We start from the raw sequence: 19,662 nt of genomic DNA, 5'->3' as shown, positions 1-19,662 counted from the left end.
TAGCGTGCAGTGCTCCAAAATGCCCTCCCCCACGGGATGACTCTTTAGTCCTCCTTGGTCTATTACCTTATAAGAACAAAGACTTTGACCATCTGATTAGAGTCCCCTAGACCCATCCCTGGATTCCTGAGAGAGGGGATTTGATGGAGCCAGATGCCCATTCCAGTCCAGCTAGTGCTGAGGGCATAGGCTTATACAGGGTGCCGCCCAGTTTGCAGGGACTGTAGGAGCCCATTCGGAGGCATAGGCAGAGGGAAGGTCTCTAAAAAGATGTGAGAGAAAGCTAGATTAACAGCAGAAGAGTCTGGAACCTAGCCTGATACATCTGCCTGAAATCCATGAACCCAGCCCCCTGGCTAAGATGTTCACGTATTCCACCATCTCCTAGCACATGTTGGCAGATTTTTATGTTTTTTATTATGAAATATAATTTTTAAGAAGACTACACAATACGTAAGTACAATTTAAGGAATAAAAACAAAAACACTCACGTCCCTACCGCTCAGCTTAAGAAATAGAACATGCACAAAAGATATAAAATGGCCAATAAGCACATGGGAAGATGTGCAGCATCACTAATGATTAGGCAAATGGAAATCAAAACCACAGTGAGATACTACCTCATACTCATTAGGATGGCTATTAGAAAACCCAGAAAATGACAAGTATTGGTGAGGGTCTAGAGACATTGAAACCCTTGTGCACTAGTGAAGGGGATGTAATACAGTGCAGCCACCGTGGAAAACGGTACGGTATTTCCTCAAAAAGTTAAAAATAGAATTACCATACAATCCAGCAATTCCACTTCTTTTTTTTTTTTTTTTTAAGTTTATTTATTTGTTGGAGTGGGAGGAGAGAGAGGGAGAGAGAGAAATCCAGAGAAGGCTCTGCGCAGAGCCTGATGCAGGGGTCAGACTCACCAACTGTGAGATCATGACCTGAGCCGAAATCAAGAGTCAGAGGTTTAACTGACTGAGCCACCCAGGCACCCCCAGCAATTCCACTTCTGAGTTTACCCCTGAAGAATTGACTCAAAGAGATACTTGCATACTGTCAAAGATAAAGCCTTATACTAGTTAAAGTTGTAAGGATAGGTTTTGATCAGTAATAACTATCGCCATAGGGAAAAGAGTGCGGTGTGAACTGAACTCCAATTTGTACAGAGATGACTGAGCATTTTAAATTAAAGGGAGAATGAGGGAGTAGGGAGGGGGGTGAGTGTTGTCTCAGTAGAGTCTGGGAAATGAAAATTACAAAAATGGGAAGGTAGTGGGGGTTGGTCCATGTGAAACCGACCTGGGTTGCTAACTGGGGCTTAATTAGAGTGGGGCTCAGACACTAAGAGACAGGCCCTATTTTCTAGTGTTGGCTGCAACAAACAGTATGAAAGAGACAGCAAGAGACATTCTTCTTTCTCGGAACAATGGAAGTCCATTTCTCATTCGATCTCCCTTTGTTTATGAAGATCTAGCTGAACCATCTGTTGCTACTTGGTAGGAGAAGATATTTACTGGATGACATGAGCAGTCAGGCATTTAATGAGGAGCGTCTCTATGGAAACAAAAAGAAAAACAAAGATTAATGGTGGGAGCAGACTATAAAGCCAGTTTCTGAGTCCACAGGGTGGGCAGTCACTTAAGACTCTAAACTCTTAAGCATCTTTACATGGTGGTATGAGGATGCCAGTGACAATCTGATAGATATCTTAGTTTATAGTTTGAATGCCAGTAGTGATGGCATAGACATCAATGTCACAGTCATGGCTACTTCCCAGAGCAGAGCATGGAAGACACAGGAGTTCTGGTGGATTTTCTGGGTAGCCCAAGTGGCAGCAATGGTTGCCCACACGTGATTTGTAGTGACAGGTTCTTTGATGTTTATATCAAGTTGTCTGGCATCAGCTTACAGGGCTTTTTCAGATCCTGGAGGAAAGGGCAACCACAAGACAAGCTGAGTCCCAATAAGGACCTGGGCAGTCAGGTTTTAGTTCTCAGTGATGCCAAGTCAGGAGAGAAGGAGAAAAATGGGAAACAGAAATTTGGAGAGTTGTAGGCAAATATTGAAGGAAACTAGGAGGATTAAGAATTTGCTAAGGGCTAAAAAAAAAAAAAAGAATTTGCTAAGGTCTGACAAAATGTGTAAGATGGCAGGAAGGATCCAGTTCGGTTTTCGGGAAGATAATAACCTCAGAGACAATGAGCAGAAATAGATTCTGGGTGTGACATACTTTTCCACTGTCATGAAATTTCTCTCTACAGTCACCCCCCTTTTTAATCAAATGTTATCAGTGGGGTGCCTGGGTGGCTCAGTCAGTTAAGGCTCCGACTCTTGATTTCAGCTCAGGTCATGATCTCAGGGTTTGTGAGTTCAACCCCCGCATTGGGCTCTGTGCTGGCAGCTCGGAGACTGCTTGGGATTCTCTCTCTCCCTCTTTCTCTCCCCCCCCCCCCCCCAAATTAATTTTAAAAATTAAAAAAAAAAGGTTATCAAAGTAAGAATAGTTTTGTTTGCAAAATAATTTTAGTTTCATTAAAGTTGGCCTAATTATTAACATGAGTGAAATGAGAATGGTAATCAACCATACAGATTAAGTTTCCTTTATGGAACCTTTTATAAGGAATCTCAGATTGGACTTTAAAAAGCCTCTTAATGCTAGGAATTCAAGTGAAGAATTCACTGTCAGACATCACCTGCACTACCTATGGACTCGGGTGAATTCCTCTTTTCTCGAGGTTTCCCAAAACATCCTAAATTTCCTGGGCCTATTGGGAAATGACCTACTTTACTCACGTGTAAGGCTGGGAACCCTATAAGCCAGGTGCCAGCCCAGTTTTTTTCCTAGAGGGCTTTGTAAGCTTTGGCTCCATAAAGTCAACCTTACCTCCTTAAAATTGTCCATTCTGTCTGATTTTATGCATCATTTTCAAATGTGACATTCCTATCAAAGCTTTGGTCATAAAACCAATGTTTTAAATTGTGTTCTATTCTATTGACTATCTTCCTGAGCCTAGCAAATAGATATAGTGCCATGAAAATAATAGTGTCTTTCTCTGATGGACTTATTTTGCTATGCATTATACTCTCTAGTTCCATCCATGTTGTTGCATATGGCAAGATTTCATTCTTTTTTTTATGGCTGAAAATATCCCATTGTGTATATGTATATACCACTTATCTACCCATTCATCAGTAGTGGACACTTGGGCTGTTTCCTTAATTTGGCTATTGTAGACAATGCTGCTATAAACATCAGGGCACATGTCTCCCTTCGAATTAGTATTTTTGTATTCTTTGGGTTAATACCTTGTAGTGTGCAATTGCTGGGTCATAAGGTGGTTCTATTTTTAACTTTTTGAAGAATCTCCATCCTGTTTTCCAGAGTGGCTGTACCAGTTTGCATTTAAGAAACAAAACAAATGAGAAGTGCCTGGGTGGCTCAGTCAGTTAAGCATCTGACTTCAGCTCAGGTCATGATCTCATGGTTCATGAGTCTGAACCCTGCATTGGACTCTCTGCTGTAAGAGCAGAGCCCACTTGGGATCCTCTGTCGCAATCTTTCTCTGCCCCTCCACCGCTCGCACATGTGTGTGTGTGTGTGGTGGTGGGAGGGGGGCAGTTATGTGCACTCTCTTAGAAATAAATAAATGTTAAGATTTTTTTTTAATAAATGAAACAAATGATTATATGGGAAAAAAAGAGGAAGACAAACCAAGAAACACACTTCTAACTATAGAGAACAAACTGATGGTTACCAGAGGGAAGGTGGGTGAGGGGATGGGTTAAGTAGGTGACGGGGATTAAGGAGATGAGCATTGGATGTTGTATTTAAGTGCTGAATCACTAAATTGTATACCTGAAACTAATATGACACGTTATGTTAGCTAACTGGAATTTAAGTAAAAACTTAAATAAATACATAAATATTTTTTAAATGTTTGTTTGTTTGCTTATTTATTTATTTATTTATTTATTTATTTATTTTTGAGAGAGAGCACACACACAAGCAGGGAAGGAGCAGACAGAAAGGGACACACAGAATCCCAAGCAGGCTTGCTGCCAGCACAGAGCTCACTGCAGGGTTCTAACCCATGAACCATGAGATCATGACCTGAGCCAATATCAAGAATCTGTGCTCAATCAACTGAGCCCCTAAATATTTTTTTAAAAACAAGACTAAAACTTCCTGTATCGTTAAGTCATAAACCCATACGCTTTTTTGGTTTTGTTTTTATTATATATGTATGTATGTATGTATGTATTTTAAAGAGAGAGAGCACAGGTGGGGAGAGAGACAGAGAGAGAGAATCTTAAGCAGGCTGCACCATCAGTATGGAGCCCAACACAGGGCTAGATCCCGTGACCCTGGGATCACGACCTGAGCCAAAATCAAGACTTTTTCTTTAGAGTTTTGAAAATCCTAACTTCATTTATCATTTTAGTCTCAGGGTTATTTAAGCAATGCCATCAGAAGGCTATACCTCAGGAGTACCTGGTACAATCTTTTTTCGAGGGTCTCTGAGACAGGCCCTTTTTGTTAACTACAGTAGTCTGCCATGTCGCTGGTTGCAAGAGCTTGTAGGAAAGCATCAGCGTTAGGCAACAACTCTCTGGATAGCAGAAGACTTAAAGTGACTTACGGTTAAAGACCTGATGAAAGATCATTGTAAAAATACTACGGTTGACAAGGAACTGTGGTTGTTTCTGTAACACAGCACATTTTGAAATAATAACTAGGCTGATCACAATATGCAAGAACCTATTATAGATAGAGCATTGACAAATTTCTGGGAACTTTATAAGATTTCTGAAATAATAGCATTCTACCCATACAAATATAACCTCCAGAAAGTTAAGTATCTCTTCTTTGACAATGCTTCCCATGTAATATAATTTCATCAAATAAACCTAATTAGTTTAACATCTCTCCTTTTAGAAGGTGAGAGAACAAATCCTTTGAGGTTCTCCAGGGACCCTCAGAAAATTCAAACTTAGTTTTAGGTCAGGAAGACTTTATTTAGAATTTGATTTTGGGAAGTTGTCTGAAGTGTCGAATGCTTTAAATATTTTAGGATCATAGGTCATTGTGAAACAATACTTAGTTATCCACTTAACAATGTGATGATAAAATATTTCAAAGGCAAATACAAGCGGTAACATGAAAAATAAAGAACCTTAGCTCCAAATAGGGAGAAGACTCTTCTCTGAAGCAGTGAAGGACATGATAAAGACAACATGAAGCACAGGAAGTTACTTTGATAAGACACACAATGTATGTTTCCTAGGCAGATTACTCAAAAGGTTAAGAAAAATATTTTGCAGTCTTTTATTAAGAGCAGACCAATGACCCAAGAAACTTTGTCATTTTAACAGAACGAAAACCAAACTCTGGTTTTCTATCAGTGCGCTATTGACGTTAAAGTTCATTTCAAGGGGCGCCTGGCTGGCTCAGTCAGTGGAGTGTGCGACTCTTGATCTTAGGGGTATGAGTTTGAGCCCACATTATGTGTAGAGATTACTTGAGAAAAATAAAATAAAATCTTAAAAAAAAATAAAACTAAAAAACTGAAATTCATTTCAAAAATATGTATAAATCCACTTAATCTTAACCAGCTTTGACCTCACAACATAAAATTCCTTTTCCACAAATGCTCTACAACTTTCAATACCCATTCATATTTTGTTGTATTCCTTCCTTCCTTCACATTCTACTTTAGGACAAAATTACTCCTTTATCTCAACAGAAACATATTCTTCATTCTTCGTGTACTTTTCACATAAAAACATATCCTACGTTTCTTCCAATCTTTGTACCCTGAAGTTGTAGTCATATTTTTTTATATATTGATTATAAATTTTAACCATTAGTAAGCTTTATTTTACTAGGAAGTAGACAATTGAGAACTATAATATGCCAGTATTCTGTAGTAGTAAGCAAATTTATGACTATACCATCTCATAAGATGTAGAGGTATATATGCTTCCTATAATACATTTTTTTTTTAATATGGCAAGAACATGTTTATTAAGAGACCCAAAATCCTTGGCCTCCCTGGACCATGTAAAAATAAATAGCCAATGGACACCTAGGTGGCTCAGTCAGTAAAGCATCCAACTCTTGATTTCCACTCAGGTCATGGGACTGAGCCCCAAGTTGGGCCCTGCACTGGCAGCATGGAGCCTGCTTGGAATTCTCTCTCCCCCCCCCGCCCCACCCCAGCTCACACTCTCTCTCTCTCTCTCTCTCTCTCTCTCTCTCTCTCTCTCAAAGTAAATAAACATTTAAATATATATATAAATAAATAAATAGGCAAAAATATATAAATTTCAGGGTATCCGGGTGGCTCAGTCAGTTAAGCATCCGACTCTTGATTTCAGCTCAGGTCATGATCTCACGGTTTCGTGAGTTCGAGCCCGGTATGGGCTCTGTGCTGACAGCAGGGAGCCTGCTTTAGATTCTGCCCCTCCCCTCTTTCTCTCTAAAATAAAGTAACTTAAAAAAAAAAAAGTATATAAACTTAAACTTTTGCTTAATAGTAAATGTTTTAGTAGTGCCTGTGCGGCTCATACAGTTAAGCATCATTCTTCAGCTCAAGTCACGATCTCAGCCCCGTGCCATCAGGCAGGGTGAGTTCAAGCCCCACACATCAGGCTCTCTGCTGTCAGCGCAGAGCCCACTTGGGATCTTCTGTCCCCCTCTCTCTGCCCCTCCTCCGCTCTCTCTCTCTCTCGCTCTCTAAACAATAAGTAAACATTTAAAAAATAGTAAATGTTTTAGCACTTTATCTTATTTAGAAGTTATTTAGATATTTCATGAATATCCATTATTTAACTTAGTTTACTTAGCAAGACTAAGGTTTCAAGTTGCCAGGAAGATTTTGGACATGATTTTTAGGCAGCATATCATAAAACATAATTTTTGTTGGGATAAATAAAGTTTGTCAGAATGATTTAATTTGAGTAATATCAGATTTACCATCTCTAGAATCTTAAACATCTAGTTAAATATAATATTAGGTTATTTGACCAGTAAGTCCAAATAGAATGAAAATGTATGTTTGCATTATATTTAATGTTAGCAACTCTATAAACATGCCTATTTTATTAAACCCAACAATATCAAGTTAGTCTTATTTACCAAAGATTTATACAAATTACGTGGCAATGAAAAATATTTGAGTTGGCTCCTATAATTCTGGAAGTTTTAGAAGACTTCGTTTACATGAGAACTTATTTCTAAGCCAATTAAGATACAACTCCTTTAAGGGATTTGATAAATTAATTTGGTAATCCCATCTGGAGATAGAGAAATATCATTCATATATATACATATATGAATATGTATATGTGTATCATATATATATGTGTATATATACATATGTGTATATGTGTATATGTATATCATTCATATATATACATATATGAATATGTATATGTGTATGTATCATATATATGTGTGTATATATACATATGTGTATATGTGTATATATATACATATATACAGATAGTTCAGTTTTCATTTTTAAATTTTATCTGTAAGTCAGACTGGCTACCTTGGTCAACAGAGTTGGTTTATTCTTGTTTGAAATGAAGCCTCACATTAATGTCTCTGTTTATTTCAGATGATTTTGAAAAAGCCAAGGAAATTTTAACAAAGATGAGATACTTTTCAAATGTAGAAGAAAAGATCAAGTTAAAGAAGATACCTCTCTAATGATTACTAGTTTAAAAGTTTTAAAAATAAAGTTCTTATATATTTCTTTTCTGGCTTCTGCTAATTGAGACTAGAGATGCTTTGACCGCTTATAGCATCTTAGTTAAACCCGTGGCTCAAACATCACGGATTGTCGAAGTTTGTCATGAGAGGAAACAGTGTAGCCAGAGCTTGGGTGGTCCATTCTTTGTGTGATATTTAATACAGCATGCTCCCCCTCTAGGCCAGTAAGTGAGGAGGTGGGGATGTGGCCAGCTTGAGGCCCTGGAGAAGGGGTTGGCAAGTTTTTACTACAAAAGGCCAGATAGCAAATACTTTAGGCCCTGTGGCCCATACTGCCTCTGTTGTAACTACTCAACTCTGTCATTGTAGCTTTTTGTCTACAAAACAGGCAGGGGACTAGATTTGGTCCAGGCTTTCCCAACGTCCACCCTAGAACCACATCTTCTTTCTAATTAGTAGTGCCCTTGTTACCACAAACTGCATTCAGTTTGGTAACCATGCAGAGGTGCCTAAGAATCTCTCAGGCCTACATTTCAGAATGTAGATAATATTTATTACCAGTTAGTCTGGTATTTAACACCAACCCCATTTCCAGCTTCACCTTGGTGGGGTTGGAGCAGTTTTAATTTCTTTCTGGACAGTTGACACTCTCTTTTCTATTCCCCCACTCCTCTAATCCACCCGAAGAACAACTCCTGCTTACTCTTTTGGATCTTTGGAAATTCAGATTAAGTTCTTGATTCATTTCTAGAAGGAAAAAAATGTCCCCCCTTTTTTTAAGTCTCTGGATTAAGGAAGATTAAAATAGAAAATTCTGCTTAAAAAATTCCAAGAACTGAATGGGTGGCTCAGTCATTTAAGCATCCAACTTTTGATTTTGGCTCAGGTCATGATCCCAGGGTCATGGGATCAAGCCCCACATCGGGCTCTGCACCGAGCCTGGAGCCTGCTTAAGATTTTCTCTCTTTCCCTCTGCCCTTGTCCCCCACTGGTGTGCTCTCTCTCTCTCTCTCTCTCTCTCTCTCTCTCTCTCTCTCTCTCAAATAAAAATAATAATAAATAAACAGAAAGAAATTCCAAGATGGGTGCCTGGCTGGCTCAGTCGGAGGGACATGTGACTCAATCTCAAGAGTTGTGAGTTTGAGGCCCACATTGGGTGTAGAGATTACTAAAAAATCAATAAACTTGAAAGAAAGGAAAGGAGAGGAGGGGAAGGGAGGGGAGGAAGGAAGGAAGGAATCTGAAGAAATGACAACTCTTGGAGAGAATTATTTGTTTATAATTGAAAAGTGAGAACCAAGGTTTAACTCCTAGAGCTTAAAACTGCGGCTCTTTGGGGCACTTGGGTGGCTCAGTCAGTTGAGTGTCCGACTTCAGCTCAGGTCATGATCTTTGGATTCATGAGTTCGAGCCCTGCATCAGGCTCTGTGCCGACAGCTCAGAGCCTGGAGCCTGCTTCAGATTCTGTGTCCCCCTCTCTCTGCTCCTCCCCCCACTCATGCTCTGTCTCTCAAAGATAAATAAACGTTAAAAGAATTTTAAAAATTTTTTTAAAAACTGTGACTCCTTTGCATCCTCCCTCATCCTTGTCTAATAAATTTACATCTCATGAATCCTAATCCTGTTATACTGAGTTTGTTAACATTTTAGGATTTATGGATCTTCTGAAGGCAAATTAACCACAGCAGCTGTCTGGCTTAATGGTATTTAGGAATATCAGCACAATCACCAACTCTCACATTTTCCGAGGAGAATGAGTTATTTGTCTAAAAACACACAGGGAGTCTTTAAGTAAACAATTACAGTGCAAGCAAATGTCCTGATTAAATTGGGTGCTTCTGCAAAGGAATAGGAGATGAAAGCAGTGCTTGAAGTACTTCTGCAGACAATCTTCATTCCTCCTTCAGAACAATGACCAGAACCAACACAATCTGACCACAAAAAGAGATCAGATAAACATCTTTGGAGGAATTTCAAAGAAACTTTTCCCCTACCTGTTGCCATTAGCTGGGAAGCTCACTATGCCTCCCGGTAAAACTACTTCTGATTTAAGGGATAAAAAAAAAAAAAAATTATTTCTGAGTCTGGGATTACTTTTTTTTGTTTTTCCTTCACTCTTTCAAATTCTTTCCCTGTTAGTGTAAAGTCTAAGTTTAGTGGGACTTCTAAATCCAGGAACCTTTGCACGTATTCCCTAACAAAGCCCTTATGGGGAAGTATACTTCCTGGCATCTGCAAGGTTAGTAGCCCTATTTGGATTAAAGGGTTTTTTTTTTTTTTTAGTTTTTTTAATGTTTATTTATATTTGAGAAAGAGAGAGAGAGTGCAAGCGGGAGAGGGGCTGAGAGAAGGAGACAGAATCTGAAGCAGGCTCCATCCAGGCTCTGAGCTGTCAGCACAGAGCCTGAAGCGGGGCTCCACCTCACGGACCACGAGATAATGACCTGAGCCAAAGTCAGACGCTTAACTGACTGAGCCACCCAGGCACCCTCTTTTTTTTTTTTTTAAGTTAAGTAATCTCTACACCCAATGTGGAGCTGGAACTCACAACCCCAAGATCAGGAGTCACATACTCTTCAGACTGAGCCAGCCAGGTACCAAGTGAAACAAATTAAGCACTCACCTCCCTCCCCACATTATTCCCAATATAGAAAAAATTTATCAGAACAATAAGAGGTTTTGATTAATTTGTGATTATTTCTTCTCCAACTCTGCTGTTCAGACAGGCCCAGTCTTGTGGATTGGATGGGTCCCCCCAAAAATTTACATGGTGAAGCCCTTACCCCCAGTGTGGCTATACTCAGAGATGGTACCTCCAAGGCATTAAGGTTAAATGAGGTCATAAGGGTAAGGCTGTCATCAGACAGGATTCATGTCCTTATGAGAAAAGATACTTTCTCCCTACACTCATGCACTAGGGAAAAATCTTGTGAGAAAGCCAGAAGGAAGGCAGCCAGGAACAGACTCCTCACCAGAAATAGAAACTAACCATGCTGGCACCTTGATCTTGGATTTCCAGCCTCCAGACCGTGAGAAAATTAACTTCTATTGTTTAAGTCACCCAGTCTGAGGTATTTTGTTATGGGATCTGACCTGTCTGATACACCTGGATTTGAATCCTAGCTCTGCCACCCATTTGCTTGAGTCCACAATTACGCTAAGCTTCATTTCCTGTCTTTAAAATGGTGATAATAATACCTATTTCACAGGATTGTTGTAAGGATCAAATGAAATAAATTATCTAAACAAATTGGTTAGCCCAGTGCATCGCATATGGGAAGCACTCAAATGTGACTTTTAAAATTACAATAACTACTGGGGCACCTAAGTGGCTCAGTCAGTTAGGTGACTGACTTTGGCTCAGGGTCATGATCTCACAGTCCATGAGTTCAAGCCCCATGTTGGGCTCTGTGCTGACAGCTCAGAGCCTGGAGCTTGCTTCAGATTCTGTGTCTCCCTCTCTCTCTGGCCCTCCCCAGCTTTCACTCTGTCTCTCTTTCTCTCAAAATTAAACAAAACTTAATTAATTAATTAATTAATTAATTAAAAAAAATTTTTTTAACGTTTTATTTATTTTTGAGACAGAGAGAAACAGAGCATGAACGGGGGAGGGGCAGAGAGAGAGGGAGACACAGAATCGGAAGTAGGCTCCAGGCTCTGAGCCATCAGCCCAGAGCCCGACGCAGGGCTCGAACTCACGGACCGTGAGATCGTGACCTGAGCTGAAGTCGGACGCTTAACCGACTGAGCCACCCAGGCGCCCCAATTAATTAATTAATTAAAATAAAATTATAATGAATACTTTTATTATTTGGCAACAAAGTCATACCTTTTCGCATCAGAGTAAACAATACCTCTTCAGCAGAGTTTCAAGCACCTACTTTGTGCAAGAGAATGTTCAGCCCTGGAAGAAATGCATAAACAGATGCTTCCTGTCTATTTGGGGATTATACCAATAATCAAAACAATAATAAAAGTTCCCATTTGCTGGGGAGACTGGTTGGCTCAGTCAGTAGAGCATATGACTCTTGATCTTGGGGTCATGAGTTTGAGCCCCATATTAGGTTCAGAGATTAGTTTTAAAAAATCAGTAAAAAAAAAAAAAAAAAAGTTCCCATTTGCTCCATAGTTACTATGTGTAATATTTTGCATGAATCCGTCAAATTATACCCAATTCAACTCATTTCACAGATGAAGAAACAAGCTCCCAGAATATAAGAGTCAAGAGCTAGGATTCAAACCCAAGTCTACCTCAGCCTGTGCTCTTAGGGAGGCTGAACCCACCAGATTAAGCACCAGCCAAGAAGATTAAACAATTTGCACACCAGGGGCCATTTACCAGGGCCCATGCCAAACAGAAGCAGGACTTGACCCAAGTCCCTATTTCCAAGGCCTGCACATACAGCTTCACTGGGCATAGGGAGGGATCGCTCTCAGGTAAGAAGGTTTCAGGGAAGAGGGGGAGTAGAGTCCAGACAGGCAGAGAGAAGCTGTATCATGTGTCCCCAAGCCCCATCCCCTGGTTGAATGACTCTAGGAAATCTCACAGGACTTGGTATTTCGTCCTACTCATGGCTACGATGTATTACAATGAAAGGATCAAAAGCCAACTCAACAAAGGGAAAAGGCACATGGGATGAAGTCCAATGGCAACCAGGCACAGGCTTTAGGGGTCCTCTCCCAGGAAGTCCCACAGGGCACGCTCATTCCGCCAGCAACAAGCTATGACAACCTCCGTGAAAATGTCATCTGCAAGGGAAGCTCATTAGAGACTCAGGACCCAGGCTGTTTCTTGAGCACTGATCATATGAGCACTGATTGCCTAGCATGTGCCAGAATTCTAGACTCCCAGAAGGAAAAACACGTAGTCAGCATAAACTACATTGTTTCTACAATTTAGGTACAGTGGGCCAGTCTTATCAATCCTGGGAATAACTAAACTCTCCCCAAATCCAAATTCCCAGCCAAGGGCCAACCTTGTCAGCAGGCCTTTCTACGGATACGCAATCTCAGGACTGCTATGTTAACTTTTTTTCTGCGCAAGAGCCAAGGGCATTCGCATCAGAGCAGAGGGAATTCTATAACAAATAATCCAAAAGCAGAGAGGAAGGCGCCTCCATTGCTGAAGGGCTTTTTCCCATCTCTGTGGCTGCCACCAAGCAAAGAGAAAGATGCTGCTCTGAGTCAAGATACAGTCAGGCCTCCTAGGGTGTTCAATAGCAGGTGACAGAGCCTGTGCCTGACTTGCAGGTAAAGCTTTACTTTGACAAAGAATTCTTCTGGTTCTGTCACTTGTAGAATGTATCAGAGGTGGCCAGATAAAAAAAATACAACACACCATCTTGTCCTTTCTCGGGGCCACAGTCAGGAGGCAGAAGAATCATCAGAAATGAATCATCAGGGGCTCCTGGGTGGCTCAGTCGGTTAATGTCCAACTTCGGCTCAGATCATGATCTCACCGTTCGTGAGTTTAAGCCCCGCCTCAGGCTCTGTGCTAACAGCTCGGAGCCTGGAGCCTGCTTTAGATTCTCTATGTCCCTCTCTCTCTGGCCCTCCCCCACTCATTCTCTCTCTGTCTCTCTCTGTCTCTCTCTCTCTCATAAATAAACATTTTTTAAAAATTAAAAAAAGAAAACAAGAAACAAATCATCAGAGTACTGAGGAGTACTCTGGGCTTCAGGCAGAAAACAAACACATGGATGACAGGGGGAGAGAGGGGAGGGTGGGTACTAGGGAGGGGTGAGGTCTTCAAGGAAATGCCCCATCTCAAAGCCGGGGAGGAAGGGGAGACACAACTCAACCCTGGTAATTGTTGCCATGGAGAGATTCAGACACTGTGTTGACAAGTCTCATGACTTTTTTCAAGAGAGAAGCTGGAATTGAGATTTTAACAGGATATTTCCCTGGGACTGCAGAGACGATGGAAGCACCAAGCAAGAAACACCTAACTCAGCTGGGGTAAGGGGAGACGCAGGATGGGCTCTGCAGAGGAGATGATGTGAGAGCAGTAAGGTTAAAAAAAAGAAAAAAGAGAGCCCACCTAGTGGACTAAGGAAAGAAGAAATCAAGTTACGAATTACATTTGTGATACTGCAGATTTCACAAAATCAGACTGAACTGGGTTTCACATCTGGTGCTTCCTCTTCTGTGTGACCTTGAACTGTTGTCTGAGTTTCTTATCTGTAAAACATGGAAAGCCATAGCACCACCCTCAACAATGAGGACATATGTACAGGACAACAGAAGTGAGGAGAATATAAAGGACATCAGAAGCGAGGAGTATATAAATAGTGCACATAAAGTACTTAGCACAAAGCTGGATGCTGTACTCAGCAAATATTACTAGAAGCACAGAATGAGATGGGAGCAGAGAGGAAGGGCCTTTGGCCTCAGCGGGGGAGTTAGGGGCAGATTCGTGGAAGCTTCCTGAAGACATTTGGTGTTTCCAGATAGGTAAGCAGGAGACATGGCATACAAATGAAGGAGAATCTACTGCACTGGGGTTGGTGGGGGGAAGTAGGGGAGGGGCAGAGATGGTATTGAGAGAGAGGCAGCTAGGTTAGGAAGAGAAGTACAGTTGACCCCCTTTTTTTCCCCCTAAGTTTATTTATTTTGAGAGGGGGAGGGTCAGAGAAAGAGAGAGAGAGAGAGAGAGAGAGAGAGAGAGAGAGAGACAGAATCCCAAGCAGGCTCCACGCTGCCAGCACAGAGCCCAATACAGAGCTTGAACCCACAAAGCTGTGAGATTGTGACCTGAGCCAAAACCAAGAGTCAGATGCTTAACTGACTGAGCCATCCAGGTGCCCCTGAAGATTTTATTTTTAAGTAATTTCTACACCCAATGTTGGACTTGAACTTATAACCCTGAGATCAAGAGTCACATGCTCTACCAACTGAGCCAGCCAGGCACCCCGTGTAATGTATATTTTACCACAATTTAAAAAAAGAAACAAAATGTGCTCCTGACCACCATTTATACTGCAAACGTTGGTTGAGAAGCCATCACTTCTGTCTATGCTGTTTTTGTATATGTGTGTGCTTTTATCATTATGATAATATTTCCTATTTTGTCTGGCTTTCTTAGTTTCAAATTTTCAGAGAAGTGGAAGAAAGCTCACTAAACCCCCATGTATCTCTTATTCACAGTAGTGCCAACCCCCCTAGCATATGTTAGGGAAAAAATGGCACACACCACTAGAATCTCCCTAGAATATGCTAGAAAAAGAATGGGGTGGCCAGTATGAAAGGTGGCTGGGAGGGGGTGGGGGCACCCTCTCCGGAAGGTGCCCGCCCCCCCCCCCCCCAGTATTATAGTACTGGGGAATTAAAAAAAACTGGGGAGGATATCTGGGTGGCTCAGTGGGTTAAGTATCTGACTTTGGTTCAGGTCATGATCTCATGGCCCATGGGTCTGAGCCCTGTGTAGAGTTCTGTGCTGACAGTTCAGAGCCTGGAGACTGCTTCAAATTCTATGTCTCCTTCTCTCCTTCTCCTTCTCTGTCCCTCCCCTACTTCCACTCTATCTCTGTCTCTCTTTCAAAAATAAACATTAAAAAAATTTTTTTTAATTCATCATAAAAAAAAAAATAGGAAGAAGTAGAAGAAAAAAATGGCTCACAACACTAACAAGCTAGATGGTTTGTATTGCACACAGATCTAAGCCAACTTGCCCATGCGTGGCTATTGGGTTCCTTTAGGAAGGTGTTACTCTAAGGAAGGTGTTACTCTAACTAACTACTCAAAGTTAGTTACTCTACCATAACTTTCTACCAGATTTGTTGTTTTTTTTAAGTTGTGTATATACCATAAGGTTCAACTGTCTAAAGTGTACAGCTCAATGGTTTTAAGCCACTAGGTGGCTCAGTCAGTTGAGCGTCCAACTTTGGCTCAGGTCATGATTTTGCAGTTGACGAGTTCGAGCCCCGCGTCCGGCTCTGTGCTGACAGCTCAGAGCCTGGAGCCTGCTTCAGATTCTGTGTGTCTCTCTCTCTGCCCCTCCCCCACTCATACTCTGTCTCTGTCTCAAAAATAAAATAAACATTAAAAAAAAAAATTGTAGGGGCACCAAGATGGCTCAGTTGGTTAAGCATCCAACTCTTAGTTTCGGCTCAGGTCGTGATCTCACAGTTTCGTGGGTTGGAGCCCGGCATCGGGCTCTGTGCTGGCAGCATGGAGCCTGCTTGGGATTCTCTCTCTCTTCTCTCTCCCTTTCTCTCTCTCTGACCCTTCCCCACTCATGCTGTCTCTGTCTCTCTCTCAAAATAAATAAATAAACTAAAAAAAAAAAAAAACAAATTATAGACCACATCACCGTGTTATGCAGGTAAAACATCTCTGGGTGAAACTTCATTAATAAAGTTTTGGATTTTTTAAAACACGTGTGAGGACTGTGAAAACCAAGTTTAATGAGTAGCTAAGAATTTGTACAGTAGCCCTTGCATTGTTTCTTGGAACAATGTGGAAACAAGGAAGGTATTTCATTTCTCAGACTAATTGCCCATTTATTCTGCCCCGGTAATGGGCACCGAAGAAACCAAGGAATTTCGTGGGTATTCTCATTGACATTAACTCCAAAGAGCCGTGTGAGAATCCCTAATTTCAAGCCTACTCTTGCCAGAATCCATTCTACAAGGTGCTCCAAGAGTTTAGAGTGGGAGCGCTTGTCATTGCCTGCAATCTACAGGAACTCCCCTTCTGGCTCCAAAAACACCACAAACACTTCCTATACTGGAAAGGTCTGTTTGCATGCAAAAGATGGCAGTTGTTATTCGAGAAAAGGACAAATGTATGCAAAAATTTGGAGGTGAGAGGGAGGAACAGAGAAATTCAATGGAAAACAGAGGAAAATCCAAACTGCTGGCTGCAGACATCAGGTAGGGAGTGGGAAGAGATGAAGCTGAGAGGTAGGCAGGGGAGGGATCCTGAAGGAATAGGAGTCTGGTAAGGAGGCTAGACCTTCACCCGAGAGTAATAGGGAGTCATGGAAGGGTTTAAGGCAGGGGAGGAACACATCAGGATTGCATAGTGGACAAATACCTCTGTCTGTGCTATGGCTAACAGGCTGGAGGAGCCAGAGTAGAGCAGGAAGACTGGCTAGGTGGTTCCAGCAAGCAAGAGATCATGGAGCCTGCAGGGTCATAGTGGTACCAATATCCCACTTTCTGCAAAGTCCTACTTGCTTATGGGAGGAAGCTGCCACCCACTGGGACTGTGCTTACCAAGCAAGTGATATTATCTGTCTTGCCCCTTCTCTCCTGCCCTAGCCTCTCTTGTTGATATTGACCTGAGAAGCCACCTGTAGATGCCTCATCACCACAATCAGTGCTCACCATGACCATGCCAATGTCAAGATGACCCAGTTAGTCAACTAATAATAAACAAGGAAAAAAGTGGACAGGAGACCTAGACTAAAGGAGACTCAAGAGACAAGGAAACCTAATGCAGTGTTGAATCATGATGCCATCTATAAAAAGACATTTAGAGACACTCGGGAAAATGTGATTACAGATTAGGTGATTTTATTTTTTATATATATTTTAAAAATTCATGTATTTATTTTGAAAGAAAGAGTGAGAGCAGGGGAGGGGCAGAGAGAGAAGGAGAAAGAGAGAATCTCAAGCAGGCTCCACACTGTCATCACAGAGTCCAATGTGGGGCTTGAACTCACCAACTCCGAGATCATGACCTGAACCAAAATCAAGAGTTAGACACTTAACCAACTGAGCCACCCATGTGCCATGGGTGTTTTTAAAGAATTATTACTTTTGTTACATGTGATAATAGGATTTGGTTACTTTTCTTCCTTTTTTAAGCATTTGTTAGAGATAAACACTAAAACATTCACAGATAAAATATGACTCTGGGATTTGATTTAAAATAATCATGAAAAACTCCCATGACCTAATACAGTATTTCCTATTTACATATCATATCCCCTTATTATCCTCATATGAACTTTTTTATTTTTCAATTTTAGAGAGAGAGCATACACAAGTCGGGAAGAGTGGCAGAGGGGGAGAGAGAGAATCCCAAGCAGGAGAGCCTGACACAGGGTTCAATCCCTGACCCTGGGACCATGACCCAAGCTGAAATCAAGAGTCAGACGCTTAACTGACTGAGCCACCCAGGCACTCCTGCACACATTTTTTTCATACCTGTAGTCAAAATATATCAATACTTTTATGATCTGAACATTTAAGAACAAATGCTGCTTTTGAGAAGGCACCCTTTGGTGGCTGGGTGGCTCAGTTGGTTAAGTGTCTCTTTGTTTCAGCTCAGGTCATGATCTTATGGTTTGTGAGTTCAAGCCCCACGTCAGGCTCTATGCTGACAGCACAGAGCCTGCTTAGGATTGTTTCTCTTCTTCTCTCTCTGCCCCTCCCCTGCTCACACACACACACTTTCTCTCAAAATAAATAAATAAACTTTAAAAATAAGGTAAAGTAAAAAGTTCCAGTTATTTTACCTCCAAAAGATGATGCGTTTATTCAGGAATAAAAAATTGCAATTTGGGTGAAAAATGCTGCAGCAAAACCATAGGCAAGTCCAGGGAACAAAAAGTCCCTTTTTAAGGAGAAAAGGGATATGTCGTGGAGGATGTTACAAACTAAAAGTCCATTGGAGTAAACTGGGAGTTCGAAGTATGGTGGCTTTTCATTGGCTGAGCTGTTGCCTGATGAGGAAAGCATCTCTTCCTGGGCTGGAATAGTACAGTAGTATCCACCTGCAAGATCAAGTCTGGCTTTTCCTGTTGGGTTTGCAATTGACTACAAGTAGTAGGGCATGAGAGCTCCCCCTGCCAAAACCCCCCGGCTTCATTTTTTGGTGTGGTTTCCCATTACTGATTTTTCACACAACCCATTTCCTAGTTCATAGATGGCCATCTTTTTGCTGTGTCCTCACCTAATGTGAGGGGCAAGGGAGTTTCTTTCATAAGAGTATTAATCCCATTCATGAAGTCTCCACCCTCATGACCTAATCACCTCCCAGAAGCCCCACCTTCTAATGCCACTACATTAGGGGTTCATATTTCAACATATGAATTTGGTGGTGGGGGGTAGGGGTGGAGGGAATAACACAAACAGTCCATTGCACTTGTCATATTGAACATATTTATTTCAAAAACATTTATCTGGGGTACCTGGCTGGCTTGGTGGGTGAATCATGCAATTCTTAATCTCAAGGTTGTGAGTCTGAGCCCCACACTGGGTAGAGACTACTTAAAAATGAAAAAAAACCTTGGGGCGACTTGGTGGCTAGTTGGTTAAGCGTCCGGCTTTGGCTCAGGCCATGATCTCACAGTTCACGAGTTTGAGCCCTGCATCAGGCTCTGTGTGGACAGCTCAGAGCCTGGAGCCTGCTTTGGATTCTGTGCCTCCCTCTCTCTCTGCCCCTCCCCTGCTCGTGCTCTGTCTCTGTCTCAAAAATAAATAAACATTAAAACTTTTTTTAAATTATATAACATTTTAAAAATCTTAAGTAAAAACCAAAACCATGTTTCCTTTGTCTGACTACAAAGTAACACATATTCCTTGGAAAAAATAAAAGCTTAAAATTTACACCCACAAAGTGCAAGTTCTGATAACCCCACCCCTCATGGGTCATTGCCATCAAGTTTGGTTTGGTATCTTTTCTTCCAGAAGGGATGAAGCTTAATACTTTTGTATTAATATCCTATGAAGGTTGTTTCTTGCTGAGTTCTATTAACTACTGTGATTAATTATGTAGACAAATTATTTATCCTCTCTAAGCTTTAGTTTTATCACCTTTATATAGAATCATACATGTACCTGTGGCCCTGTTATGAGAGTAAAATGAGAAAATGTGGAGTTTTTGTGTCTGTGTTATTCACTAGCACACAGATACGTGTGTGCACATGTTACTGAATGATCTGTCATAGCCACTGACTCAGGAAATGAACAGGTGAGCTCTGGCGAGCGGCGCAGACA

General features: G+C 41.2%; 1 protein-coding gene across 6 annotated transcripts in view; it reads left to right on the top strand.

Annotated features, from left to right (window-relative positions):
• Positions 1 to 19,662, top strand: part of HSCB (HscB mitochondrial iron-sulfur cluster cochaperone) — a 30,799-nt gene that overhangs the window by 8,013 nt on the left and 3,124 nt on the right. For 3 of the 6 annotated variants that reach the window (XM_040463799.1, XM_040463798.1, XM_040463804.1), the window contains one exon: positions 7,620 to 7,759. The exons of 1 other annotated variant lie outside the window; for it this stretch is intronic. In XM_040463799.1, the coding sequence (XP_040319733.1) occupies positions 7,620 to 7,711 (92 nt within the window). In that variant the 3' untranslated portion in view covers positions 7,712 to 7,759. Of the gene's footprint in view, positions 1 to 1,465; positions 2,126 to 7,619; positions 7,760 to 16,977; positions 17,162 to 19,662 lie in introns of those variants that run through there. 2 more of the 6 variants (XM_040463800.1, XM_040463801.1) reach the window with 2 other exon arrangements.

Source organism: Herpailurus yagouaroundi, unplaced genomic scaffold (genome assembly GCF_014898765.1).
Source record: "Herpailurus yagouaroundi ecotype Mexico unplaced genomic scaffold, PumYag 428, whole genome shotgun sequence".
Lineage (NCBI taxonomy): Eukaryota > Metazoa > Chordata > Mammalia > Carnivora > Felidae > Herpailurus > Herpailurus yagouaroundi.
This window is presented reverse-complemented; position numbering and strand designations above follow the sequence as displayed.